This window comes from Chelonia mydas, chromosome 11 (assembly GCF_015237465.2).
Source record: "Chelonia mydas isolate rCheMyd1 chromosome 11, rCheMyd1.pri.v2, whole genome shotgun sequence".
NCBI classification, from domain to species: Eukaryota; Metazoa; Chordata; order Testudines; family Cheloniidae; genus Chelonia; species Chelonia mydas.
Window position 1 is genome coordinate 39,089,791 of NC_051251.2, and position 13,402 is coordinate 39,103,192.

At 43.7% G+C, this 13,402-nt stretch overlaps 1 protein-coding gene across 1 annotated transcript; it reads left to right on the forward strand.

Moving 5' to 3' along the window:
• The first annotated feature begins 423 nt into the window (after positions 1 to 423).
• SP5 (Sp5 transcription factor) lies at positions 424 to 6,691 on the forward strand. Its single transcript, XM_027819039.3, has 2 exons — positions 424 to 696; positions 1,452 to 6,691. The coding sequence occupies exons 1-2, from the start codon at positions 646 to 648 to the stop codon at positions 2,499 to 2,501; spliced, it is 1,101 nt and encodes a 366-aa protein (XP_027674840.2). The 5' UTR covers positions 424 to 645; the 3' UTR covers positions 2,502 to 6,691.
• The last annotated feature ends 6,711 nt before the right edge of the window (positions 6,692 to 13,402 follow it).

The window sequence follows — 13,402 nt, forward strand, 5'->3', positions numbered from 1 at the left end:
GTCATCAAACTCTAACAGCGGAATCCGCAGGCAGATTTCTCTGGGGATAACAAAGACACATTGTCACTTTAGGGCTCTGCTACAAATCCTTAATTGCACACACACACAAAAAGGCAGCAAGGGGTGGGGAGATCCAGTGTCTTGAGCATCCAATGCGTGGGTCTCCAGGCGGTCTCCTTTGATCAAGAAAATCCAATTATTTGTGTATATACATTTCCCACATAGTGATTACTTCATTAATTGTCCCGCCTTTATCTCCTCCTTTCCCATCCCCCCTAATAATCAGTTCTTTTATCCAGACCAACAAACACACCATAGGAGCTTTGTGGATTCAAAGGATTTGCTTTCGCTTCTGAAAGAGCCGCTATTCTTTGATGATTGGGTAGCGGCAAACTTCAAAGCCATAAATCTTCCCTCTGACTGGCTGGCGGCCCAGCAAAGTCCTTATCAAATTCTTGGAGGTGATCCTGGTGCAGTCAGACAGTCCGCGCAGATCGCGCAGCGCGGGGGGGTGGGCCGGACGCAGAGCACAGAGATCAGAGGGAAGGAGAGAGAAGGAAGCTGGGCAGCTCCTCGTCTTCCCCGTGGCGTCTCCATGCCTCGGCACTGCCCCGGTGTCCTCCCCTCGCTCCGGGAGCAGTAACTATGGCCGCAGTGGCCGTCCTCCGGAACGACTCCCTGCAGGCTTTCCTCCAGGTCAGTACCGGCGCCTCCCGAGGAGAGCCCAGCTGGGGGGGTGGCTGGAGGGGGGAGGCGGAGGCTCGCTGTGTGTCTCACACTCTGACAAAGAGGAACATAAGTTTGAAGTTATGGGGGAGACAACGCTCCAAGTAACGCTAAAGCAGGGGGCAGCCAGGCTACTTTGCTCTGGGGATTGCGAAGGCAGTGTCAGCCCGTAACCGTAAGAGGCTTGCGGCAGCTGAAAGGACAGCTCTCAAGTAAGCTACAGAAATCTCCTTGGATTAATAACTCCCCACTCCGTTTAGAGTCCGGCTGGTCACTAGATGAGTAAGATCTTTGGGGGGCTCCAACCATTCGCCTGCCACGGGCACTGTAAACAGTCACTCCTGGGCTACGGAGCAGTGTCGGGGGGTTGAGTGATGGGCATTCACTTCTGCATGCGGGATCTAGGGTTACTTGAAAGAACACACAGCACAGAGCAGGCGTGTGTTTAGAGAGCGGGAGAGACGCTAGTGCTGGCCTGTCCTGCTGCTGACTCAGGCTTCTCTTTACAGACAGCTCAGTATTGTCTGGGGAAAGTTTGTGCCCATGTGATGGCCGATTAGAGCTCTCCGGTTCCCTGGAGAACACACTCAGAAACTTTCCTGTTCCTTGAGCCGCAGCGTCTGCTGGTGGGTGCAAAGGGGAGATGATCGCGGGATAGGCAACAACAACAAATGCTCCGGGAGCGGTTAGTGACCTGATCTTTTTGCTCCCTCGCCCACATGCAGGATCGCACCCCCAGCGCCTCTCCAGACTTGGCGAAGCACTCGCCCCTGGCGCTCTTGGCCGCCACCTGTAGCCGGATCGGACAGCCGGGCGCCGCCCCTTCGGATTTCCTGCAGGTCTCCTACGACCCAGCTCTGGGATCCCCATCCAGGATCTTCCACCCGTGGAGTAGCGAGATGCCAGCCCATTCCCCCGGGGGGCTCCCCCCTCCGCATCCCAGCCTGGGGCTCACCCCCCAGAAGAGCCACCTGCAGCCTTCCTTCGGGGGCGCTCACGAGCTGCCCCTCACCCCCCCGGCTGACCCCTCCTACGCCTACGAGTTCTCCCCAGTCAAGATGCTCCCTTCCTCCATGGCCGCCTTACCCTCCAGCTGCCCCCCGGCCTACGTCCCCTACGCCGCCCAGGCCGCCCTGCCTCCTGGCTACTCCAACCTGCTGCCCCCGCCGCAGCCCTGCAGGCAGCTCTCCCCCAACCCGGCCCCCGAGGACATCCCCTGGTGGAGCCTCCAGCAAGCGGGGGCGCCGGGCGGCTGCGGCCACCGCTTCCCTGGCGCCGCCCTGCCGAGGAGCCTGGTGCTGGGCCCCTCGGACCTGGCCCAGTACCAGACGCAGATCGCCGCCCTGCTGCAGACCAAGTCCCCCCTGGCGGCCACGGCCCGGCGCTGCCGCCGCTGCCGCTGCCCCAACTGCCAGGCGGCGGCGGGCAGCGCCCCGGAGGCGGAGCCGGGCCGGAAGAAGCAGCACATCTGCCACATCCCGGGCTGCGGCAAGGTCTACGGCAAGACCTCGCACCTGAAGGCGCATCTGCGCTGGCACACGGGCGAGCGGCCCTTCGTCTGCAACTGGCTCTTCTGCGGCAAGAGCTTCACGCGCTCGGACGAGCTGCAGCGGCACCTGCGGACTCACACGGGCGAGAAGCGCTTCGCCTGCCCCGTCTGCAGCAAGCGCTTCATGCGCAGCGACCACCTGGCCAAGCACGTGAAGACCCACCAGAACAAGAAGCTCAAAGCCGCGGGCGACGGCGTGAAGCGGGAGGACACGCGGGGCCTGTGACCCGGGCCCGCCGCCCGGCCGGAGAGATTCGGGACCCACCGCCCCGCCTGAGGGGCCCCCGCAGCCGGAGCCCTGTCCCGGGAGGACCTGCAGCCCTGGGAGGGGCAGGAGCTGCGCCTGCATCCGCGGCCCTGGAGCCCTGGCCGGGGAGAGCTCTGGGCTTTGCCGCCTTCTCCCAGGAGGTCTCTAGCCCTGTGAGGGCGATCGAGGACCTGTGCCCGGCCCAGGAGGGCCTAAGGTCTGCGGCCCCGGCGCTCTGGGAACTGGAGCCCTGCCCTGGAGATTTACAGGCCCCCCCGGCGGCACTGCCCTATACCGCCCCGTTGTCCTGAAGAAGCCCTTGGACAAGTCCCCTTCTCTGGCCCCAGGGCAAAGATGCGGGAAATATGTGACTCCTTTACGCCTTGCTACTGGCATCAGGATCTTTTTAGCTGCTGCTCAATGGGAGTGAAGTGCCAGCTGTTTCCAGCTCACTGTCCCGCTCCCGTGCAGGGAGAGCTCTGGACGCAGGCTGGGCCATAGGATCACTCCCCCGGTTTGGAAACGGGGTTACTTACAATGGGCTGCTCTAAGACAGTAAATAGGAGCAGCAGCGTTAGTCTGGGGACCTGGCTCTTGGGTCCTCATTTCTTTCAGGGGAAGAGACTGAACTTTTGTGTACAGGTTATTTAATAGCTTTGTTTGAATAAAAGTGTTTTTCTTGTCCTTGGCTCCACGCGGGGCTCCAGCATGAGATGTTTCTGTAAAGCGACCTGCAACTGCAGCGTGAAAATAAATACATTAACACTGGGGTCACATTAGGAAGATCCCACTGAGTCGGTTTCATTTGATCTTTTCTTCCTTCTGAGGGCTTTACAAAACGCCGCAGTTTGAAGAACTATTTTATCGTTTATTTAGTTTGAACAAATGCATCGACAACATTTATTTGGTAAACACCCAACTGTTGCAATAGCTTAAGCCACAATCTGTTCCCCACATTTCATGCTCTCAGATATCTTTGCCAAGACAAGACAAAGTTTTCATAGTATTCCTTATGGAATGCACTGCGATCTACAGGAATAATCTAACTTTATAAGACTAACTTCCGCTGAATGCACTTTACCTATAATACGGATGTTAGTCCAAACTTCAGCAATGTTTAACATTAAACTTTAACAACAGAGTACGAATTCACATTGCTTTAGGAATAACAATTGCAAACTTTGTAAATGGTCTAAAATGTGGGGTCCTTTGGGCTGATGCTGTGTTCACTAGTTCTGGTAAAGCCAAGCCATAGGCATAAAGGGGAAACAAAAGATGAAAAAATAATTAAATCTTCACAGACTAGATGGTACAAACTGTATTCTGAATCCAAAGAAAGGTGGGAATAGTCAGAGTTAATACACCCTTCTTATATAAAAAGAAATGCATGACAGCATGATATTGTGCGTCAGCTTTAACGAGCCATTTCCTGCCTTTTGTTGGGCTATGTCACAGCACGATTAAAAATACTATTCATATTTTAATTTTCCTTTTGTTTAACCATTGCACTATTTTGGGCTTAGGGTATATACAATGCTCCCTCTCTTGTCCAAGAGGCCAAAATGACTATCAAGTAAATGTTGAGTAAGTCAACATCTAGGGATTTTTTACACACACTTATGTACTTGAAATATGATATTTACCAAAAAACTAATACAGCTCCCTTTGAGGCATTATCAGTCATGTATGTATATATTTAGGCACTGTATACTGTTGCCAAATGTCTTTTAAAAGTAATTACTGTATTTTACATTAGGCAATTTGCTAATAAAAAAAATTAAAGTAATTATAAAAAAAAATCAAACCAACCAGGATCTTTGACTAATCACTTGCAAAATGTCACTTTTAAAAATAGGGGCTAATATATTAACAATTCTCCACGGGATAGAAACATAAAACTCCATTAATTATCAATAAAAAAAGTCAAAGGTTCTTTTAACAAATTGGTCAAAACTTGTTTTTAGGTTGAATATTACATGTGAAATTTCAGGCTCAAATAGACCTGCGAAGTGGGTATTGTAATAGAAGTTCTGGGACAGGTTTAATTATAAATACAGATATTGCTTGCCAGACAGCTTTTAATCAAGTGTTGGAGTTAGCAGTTTTAAAAATATTTAGAATGTTTAATGATGGTAAATGTAAAATTGATGGTGTTATATATTTTTTTAAGATTTTATCTCTCTATGAAAAGAGCCCAATTCAAAAGTACTCCAGTGAACCTTAACATCTGAAACACTTAGGAGTTCCTGTCTAATTTGTAATTCTCCAAAATTGCATATTACATCTATAGGAGAATATATTCATTTGTATGACCCTAAAATAATTTCTGCAGCAATAATTTCAGGGTCAAAGTATTAAATTAATGGGATATAATGAGCTATTAAAGATTCTTGCATATCTATTCTATAATATCTTATATGACAGAAATAGTTTAATTTTAATGAATTAGTGAAATTCCATTGCTAAATATACATTTAGATATAACTTTAGGCTGCTGATACTATTTAATGACATATTATTTATATTGTAAAGAAGAAAGCAACAATAACAGGGAAAATGATAGGCATACAGAGGGTCCAGATCCATAGGTCCTCACTCAGGCAACACTTTCACTGAGACAAGAACGGGCCCTGAATATGTTAACTATGTAATGATTTTCAATGTTAAAATATTTTCTGGTATAAAATGGCTTCTTCTTAACCTTCCTTTCTTTGGGATTAAGTCACATTAAGTGGTTAGTACAATTAACTCAACAAGATATAGAGAGCTTCAAATTTAGCACTGGTTTAAATAGGAACTTGTTTCACAAAACAGGGAAATGACCAATTTTTAAAAAATCATTCAATTCCATGTACATTTCAATTCTATTCAATTCTATTTCTAAAGGAAATGGACAGTGCTGTTGTTGATAGCAATGGGGAGAAAGGACATAAAGTTTTACAGTGTGAAAGCTCCATTCAAGAAATAATATCATGGACTTTGATGTTGCCACAGTACAATGGCCTTTTGCTGCTAAAAAATGGAAAGACCAAAGTGAAGCACAAATATGAGGTGAACCAAAATATTTGTTTTATAGCAGGAGTTTGGTCCGTAATCTGTAAGAAATGCAGAGAAGGCTCCTATCTGTGACAGTGTTCAATTCCAGTGCCTGTATCCTATTATACTAAACAAGGCTAACATAAATAGCCTGATGATCACTGATGCAGCAGAGTGGCAGTTTCTAAACTAGATCAGTATAGATAAAACTGTATTCTAATTGAATTACAGCATGGATTTGATCTGTATCTAGCTAATCAAAAGCCACACTATTTGTAACTGTTCATCTTTATGTTTACTTTTTTATAATTAAATTGGTCTGTAGTTAGCTGCTGTTCTTATATTTGTGGCTACTAATCAGATATATTACTCAGAGTGGGTAGGACACATTATTTCATTTGGTGTAATATACTTGGGGCCTGATCTTGCTTCCAGTGAAGTCAATGGCAAAACTCCCATTGACTTTGGTGTTGCCGGCTCAAGCTCATAGTAAAGTGGTATGTTCTGTTTTGGCTGGTTCCTGAAGACAAAAGTGTTGAAGTAGATAAAGCTTTGCTATTGACTTAATTGCTAGCAGGATCAGGCCATAGGACTTTCAAATGGTAGAAGAGGGCCAGATAGTGCTATCACTATGTCATTGGGGATTTCTGCTAAAACAAACAAAAACCCTGAAGGCTTGATGTAGTCCATACATTTTACATGATACCCACATGTAAAACAGGAAAATGCTAACATTAAAAACACAGAAAGTCAACTTTAACGGAATGTTTGCAAGACAAAATATGCACTAATTTAAAACTTTATATCAATGCTACCTAAAATCTTAATCTGTGTGGTAGTCAAAAAACCTCGTCTAAAATCTGAAAATCTGGAATCAGTGACAAATGTAAATATTGAAGCCTCAAAAGTCATATAGAATTTAATGCTCCAATGAATTTTGAGATATAAGTAACAACACATTGCAATAACATATTGCATACATTTCTAGAACTTATTTCTACCTCAATTTGTACACTACACTAGAAGTAACTGTATTAACTTTGCATTCCTAAAAAACATTGTGCACCTATAATTGCTTCCAATCAACTAGCTGTTAGTTTTATAAAATTAAATGCTTAATATTCTTTTATTATAAATGTTGAGTATGTATGCTATTCAAGGTCAATTCAGCTCTAAATTTTAAATCTTCTAGGTTATTTGCTATAACAGACACATCATATAGGCTAATTTATCTCACAGTTAATTCAAATTAATTTAGAAGAAAAATACATTATGTGGTCTCAAAAATTAAATCTTGAAATGTTTTCTGTACAGTGTTGAAAGGTGACTTTTACAGCTGGGGAAACTTGGAAAAGAACATTTTATATTAAAAGAAAAAGATATATTCCCCATGACTATTATTAGCTAAAGGCCAAAATCTGCAATCCTGACTCAGGCCTTGAGCCAGACGTGACTCAGATGACTTCAGTAGGACTCATGCCTAAATGAGGATTGCAAAATGAGAATTTTAGTCTTTACAGATCACATTCCCTCTCTGCTTGATAATCCAACAAAACCATAATCTTGGGTTTATGAGAATCTCAGTCTGTTACTATAGAAGTAAATATAATATCACAATTTCAGCTGCATAACTTCACTTCTGAACTGAGTAGAAGGAGAAAGTAAATTGTGAAGGGAAATCTCTTCTTTAAACACACATCTTTGGTAAAGAAACAAAAGTGACAATGAAAATTTAAAAAAAAAAACGGTAAATGAAATATATTTAAAATCTCTTGAGTTAAAGTGATGATTATAAAGTTGTAAAACCACTGAAGGTGATGTAGCTAATCTAACATATTATGATTTATTAATAGCATGACTGGTAAATTCAACCAACAATAGGAAGTTCTGCATAAAAATCAGTGTCAGAATATGGTCCTGTGTTCTAAATTATTCCTGGGCATTTTTTGTGTGTTTTCAGATGGATTCTAGCTTATGAGGGTTAACATCCCAGACACCTCTTCTTTTCTAAGCATAATATCCATTTTTTTCTGTTGCACATTTCTCTTACACATTTAATAGTTGGGCTGTGTTGCATCTGAATCAGATTAGTTGCTACAGGCAGCTATTTTTAAAGGTCTCTTACTTGATTGGGGTATCCACTAAAATAATGTCCACATATATGATTCTTCCCTCCATGACAGAAAGCAAATAGATGTAATTTGTTAAAGATGTAATCACATAATTGGGGCATATTGGGATTTTTGCTGATATCTATAGATTACATTAATTTTAGAGTAACTCTAGCTCACATATTACAAATTTGAACATTGTCATTACTCATATCTGATCTCACAGACTGTTGAATACTGAAGAAAGGCAATATTATATCCTTTAGTTTTATTTATTGGACATGATGTACATTCTACCCTTCACTTTCTTTATTATGCTGAAACATTATCCCCAATAGTATTTCAGGCTTTGGTATAATCATTAGACATGTGGCAGTCCACTTGTAACTTAGGTATTATTCAATATATTCCCTCCATGCAGAGGACCAGCACAGTACCTATGCACCTTTAAGTGAGTCTTAAGCAGTGCATAGGCATTATGCTGATCCTCATCTGGGTGAGTTTCATTCTATATGTAGTGAAGTACACACACAGACTATCCAGTTTATTGACAAGAAAGTTTATGACTTTAGAATAGATCCTCTATTCTTATTTTTATTCTTCCAACTATTTTAAAAGATCTAGGCTTACTCATTAATTATATACCCATTTTAGTGAAGTTCATCTGAATTCTTATTTAAAGATACGCAGATTTCAGTTACCTCAGCAGATGATGGATTTACCTGCCAACCCACAGGTCAGGTAGATTTTCATGCCAAACTTGTGAAAAATATGTCATGCATCTACTGTAATTCCCTAACCCTTTAAGAATAATGAACTTCAAAACAATATTTCCTCCCACAAAGGACATCCTATTAGATATTTTTAATAACAATAACTTCGCATTTACAGCACCAAGGACCTGAAAGTGTTTTGCAATCAGTAAGCCTCACAACAGTTGGATAAGTATGATACCTATTATAGAGAAGCATAAACTAAGGCCCAGAGTGGTCAAATGATATGTCCACATCATAACAAGTCAACATAAGAGCTGGAAGAGAATTCGGAAGTCCTGCTTGCAATTGTATTGCTCTCATTCTTTGATAATATTCTTTCCCTGTGTGATATGTTATAATGGGTGAGCTTCCTAATAAGATAAATCTTTAAAAAAAATCAAACCCTCATCCTGATCTTGCAATTGTTCCATCGTCAAACTCATTCAGAAATGAATGCTCTGCTCTGGATAGCTCTGGTTGAATTTAAGCCCTGGTTCTAACACCAAGAAACAGCATGAGTCAACGGAAGAGCCTGGCCACCCCGTCACAATATTCTATTGTGAGGACACCGATTGTGATGTCACAAATCCAGCATTATATTACTGTAGCTTTTTGCATGGGATGCAAGATGAACCATGACTTAAAAGCCCTTAATTAGAACACAATTATTTTTGACAAGTAGAAGGAACATTGGAAAAAGTATAAGAAAAGTACAAAAATATACGATTAAATAGAGTATATAGTAAGTTTTTTCGTAGTTAGAAAGTTCCTAATTGCATCTTCCAAGTCCCTAGCTGGATTTAAAAAAACATAGTTTGTGGCTACAATTTCGTTATTGTTATTAAAGTGTAGAATTTTCCGTTAAAACTAGATATTTTTCTATTACCTGCAAGGTACCTACTATATATGGCAGTATGTAGCTCTCCAGACAAGGTTCCAGCATTAAGTTACGTAACATACTACTCAAAACCATTCTGATCTTTTTAAAATGGGAAGGAGTCCACAAAGCACTTTTTCAAAATAGTCTGTAATTGTAAAGCAGGTAAAAGGAAACATTATTAGACCAAACCCCACAGTTCTTACTTGGGGGCCCTACCACCCTTATTCAGGACCAGATTATACCTTTGCGACTTGCACATGGAGGTCCTCCACATGCAGATCTCTCCCTTTCCATGCTAAAGGGAGATGTCTCCTCTGCAGCATTCCCCCTTCTGCCAAACAGCTCTCCACAGATCCAGGATGTACACATGGGGAAGGACATATTATTTGTATACATGCACACTGTTTCCCTATCAGAGATTAGATAAGAACATGAGACCTGCCATATTAAGGGCTTGTCTACACATAAACCACTACAGCAGCAGAGTGGGATTCTCCCATTGGCATAGGTAATTGACCTCTCTGAGAGGCAGTAGCTAGGTCAATGTGAGAATTCTCCTGTTGACTTAGTGCTGTCTACACTGGGGGTTAGGTTGGGTTAACTGCATTGCTCAGGGCTGTGGATTTTTCCCTCCCCTGAGTGATGTAGTTATAGCTACCTAATTTCCTAGGGCTTGGCTACACGTGTGAGTTACAGCTCAATAAAGAAGCCCCGGGTGCACTAGCACATTAGCCATCCACACTGGTAAGGCACACAGAGCTCTCTGACTCTGCGGCTACAGCACTGCTGGTACTGCACCTTGGCGAGTGGAATAACGTTTGCTGTGCCCTCTCTGGAGTGCTGCAGCACCAGTGTGAACGAGGTGTTGCTTTACTGTGCTCTGATCAGCCTCTGGAAACATCCCTTAATCCCCTTAAGTCAAGTGGCCACTCTTGTCATTGTTTGGAATTGGCTGGAGGAATGTGGAAATGCCCTTTGAAAGCTCTGTTTCTGACAGCCGGCTGCTTATCTGCTCCGAGACAAAGCAACCATTAGTGTGGAATGCTGTGTGTGAGAGAAGCGAGGGGGGTCTGCTGCTGTCTGAACTTACAAGACAGCATGCTGACATGCTCTCAGCCCCCCAAAAACCAACTCCCCCCCCCCCCACATACACACAACACTCTCCCTGTCACACTCCACCCCACCCCCACCCCCACATTTGAAAAGCATGTTGCAGCCACTTGCATGCTGGGATAGCTGCCCATAATGCACCACTCCCAATGCTGCTGCAAGTGCCGCAAATGTGGCCACGCCAGTGAGCTTGAAGCTGTCAAGTGCGGACAGACTGCAGCACTTTCCCTACTGTGCTCTCCGAAGGCAGGTTTAACTCAAAGCACTCTACATCTGCAAGTGTAGCCATGCTCTCTGTGTAGACCAGGGCTGTGTCAGACCAATGGTCCACCTAGTCAAGAATCCTGCTTCTGACAGTGGCCAGTACCAGAGCTTCAGGGGGAGTTTACAGAACAGTGCAATTTGGAGAAATCCACTCTATCTTCCCCTCCTGGCTTCTGGCAGTCAGAGGTTCAGAACTGCCCTTATCATGGGGTTACATCCCTAACCATCTTGGCTAATAGCTGTTGATAGACCTATCCTCCTAAAATTATCTAGTTCTTTTTTAACCCAGTTATACTCCTGGCCATTACAACATCCCAAGACAATGAGTTCCACAGGTTAATTGTGCATTATGTGAAAAAGTATTTCTTCTTGTTTGTATTAAACCTGATGCCTATTAATTCATTGGGTGACCCCTGGCTTTTGTATTGTGGGAAAGGGCGAATAATACTTCTCTGTTCACCTTTTCCACACCGTTCATGATTTTATAGATTTCTATTATGCCCCCCCAATAGTCTCTTTTTCAAGATGAACAGCTCAAATCTTTTTAGTCTCTCCTTGTATAGAAGCCATTCCTAGCCTTGTTCCTCTTTGTTGCCTTCTATAAATCTTTTCCAGTTCCACTATATCCTTTTGAGGTGGGGTGACCAGAATTGGACACAGTAGTCACGGTGCAGGTGAACTGGAATTATGATATTGTCTGCCTTATTTTCTACCCCTTTCCTAATAGTTCTTAACATACCGTTAGCCTCTTTGACCGCAGCTGCACATTGAGCTGAAGTTTTCAGAGAACTATGCACAATGACTCCAAGGTCTCTTTCTTGAGAGGTGACAGGTCATTTAAAACCCATCATTATATGTGTGTATCAGAGTAACAGCCGTGTTAGTCTGTATTCGCAAAAGAAAAGGAGTACTTGTGGCACCTTAGAGACTAACCAATTTATTTGAGCATAAGCTTTCGTGAACTACAGCTCACTTCATCGGATGCATACTGTGGAAAGTACAGAAGATCTTTTTATACACATAAACCATGAAAAAATGGGTGTTTACCACTACAAAAGGTTTTCTCTTCCCCCACCCCGCTCTCCTGCTGGTAATAGCTTATCTAAAGTGATCACTCTCCTTACAATGTGTATGATAATCAAGGTGGGCCATTTCCAGCACAAATCCAGGGTTTAACAAGAACGTCTGGGAGGAGGGGTAAGGAAAAAACAAGGGGAAATAGGTTACCTTGCATAATGACTTAGCCACTCCCAGTCTCTATTCAAGCCTAAGTTAATAGTATCCAATTTGCAAATGAAGTCCAATTCAACAGTCTCTCGCTGAAGTCTGGTTTTGAAGTTTCTCTGTTGTAATATCGCAACTTTCATGTCTGTAATCGCGTGACCAGAGAGATTGAAGTGTTCTCTGACTGGTTTATGAATGTTATAATTCTTGACATCTGATTTGTGTCCATTTATTCTTTTATGTAGAGACTGTCCAGTTTGACCAATGTACATGGCAGAGGGGCATTGCTGGCACATGATGGCATATATCACATTGGTGGATGTGCAGGTGAACGAGCCTCTGATAGTGTGGCTGATGTTATTAGGCCCTGTGATGGTGTCCCCTGAATAGATATGTGGGCACAGTTGGCAACGGGCTTTGTTGCAAGGATAGGTTCCTGGGTTAGTGATTCTGTTGTGTGGTATGCGGTTGCTGGTGAGTATTTGCTTCAGGCTGGGGGGCTGTCTGTAGGCAAGGACTGGCCTGTCTCCCAAGATTTGTGAGAGTGTTGGGTCGTCCTTCAGGATAGGTTGTAGATCCTTGATAATGCGTTGGAGAGGTTTTAGTTGGGGGCTGAAGGTGACGGCTAGTGGCGTTCTGTTATTTTCTTTGTTAGGCCTGTCCTGTAGTAGGTGACTTCTGGGAACTCTTCTGGCTCTATCAATCTGTTTCTTCACTTCCGCAGGTGGGTATTGTAGTTGTAAGAATGCTTGATAGAGATCTCGTAGGTGTTTGTCTCTGTCGGAGGGGTTGAAGCAAATGTGGTTGTATCGCACAGCTTGGCTGTAGACAATGGATCGTGTGGTGTGGTCAGGGTGAAAGCTGGAGCCATGTAGGTAGGAATAGCGGTCAGTAGGTTTCCAGTATAGGGTGGTGTTTATGTGACCATCGTTTATTAGCACTGTAGTGTCCAGGAAGTGGATCTCTTGTGTGGACTGGACCAGGCTGAGGTTGATGGTGGGATGGAAATTGTTGAAATCATGGTGGAATTGCTCAAGTACTTCTTTTCCATGGGTCCAGATGATGAAGATGTCATCAATATAGCGCAAGTAGAGTAGCGGCGTTAGGGGACGAGAGCTGAGGAAGCGTTGTTCTAAGTCAGCCATAAAAATGTTGGCATACTGTGGGGCCATGCAGGTACCCATAGCAGTGCCGCTGATTTGAAGATATACATTGTCCCCAAATGTGATCACTTTAGATAATTTATTACCAGCAGGAGGGTGGGGAGGGGGGAGAGAAAACCTTTTGTAGTGGTAAACACCCATTTTTTCATGCTTTGTGTGTATAAAAAGATCATCTGTACTTTCCACAGTATGCATCCGATGAAGTGAGCTGTAGCTCACGAAAGCTTATGCTCAAATAAATTGGTTAGTCTCTAAGGTGCCACAAGTACTCCTTTTCTTTATATGTGTGTAGTTGGGTTTATTTTTTCCAGTATGCTTTGTGATTGGGTGGACAAAA

Coding starts and splice junctions, on each gene's coding strand:
- SP5 (XM_027819039.3), top strand. CDS start 646: ATGGCCGCAGTGGCCGTCCTCCGGAACGACTCCCTGCAGGCTTTCCTC. Junction 697..1,451: donor CCCTGCAGGCTTTCCTCCAG/GTCAGTACCGGC, acceptor GCCCACATGCAG/GATCGCACCCCCAGCGCCTC.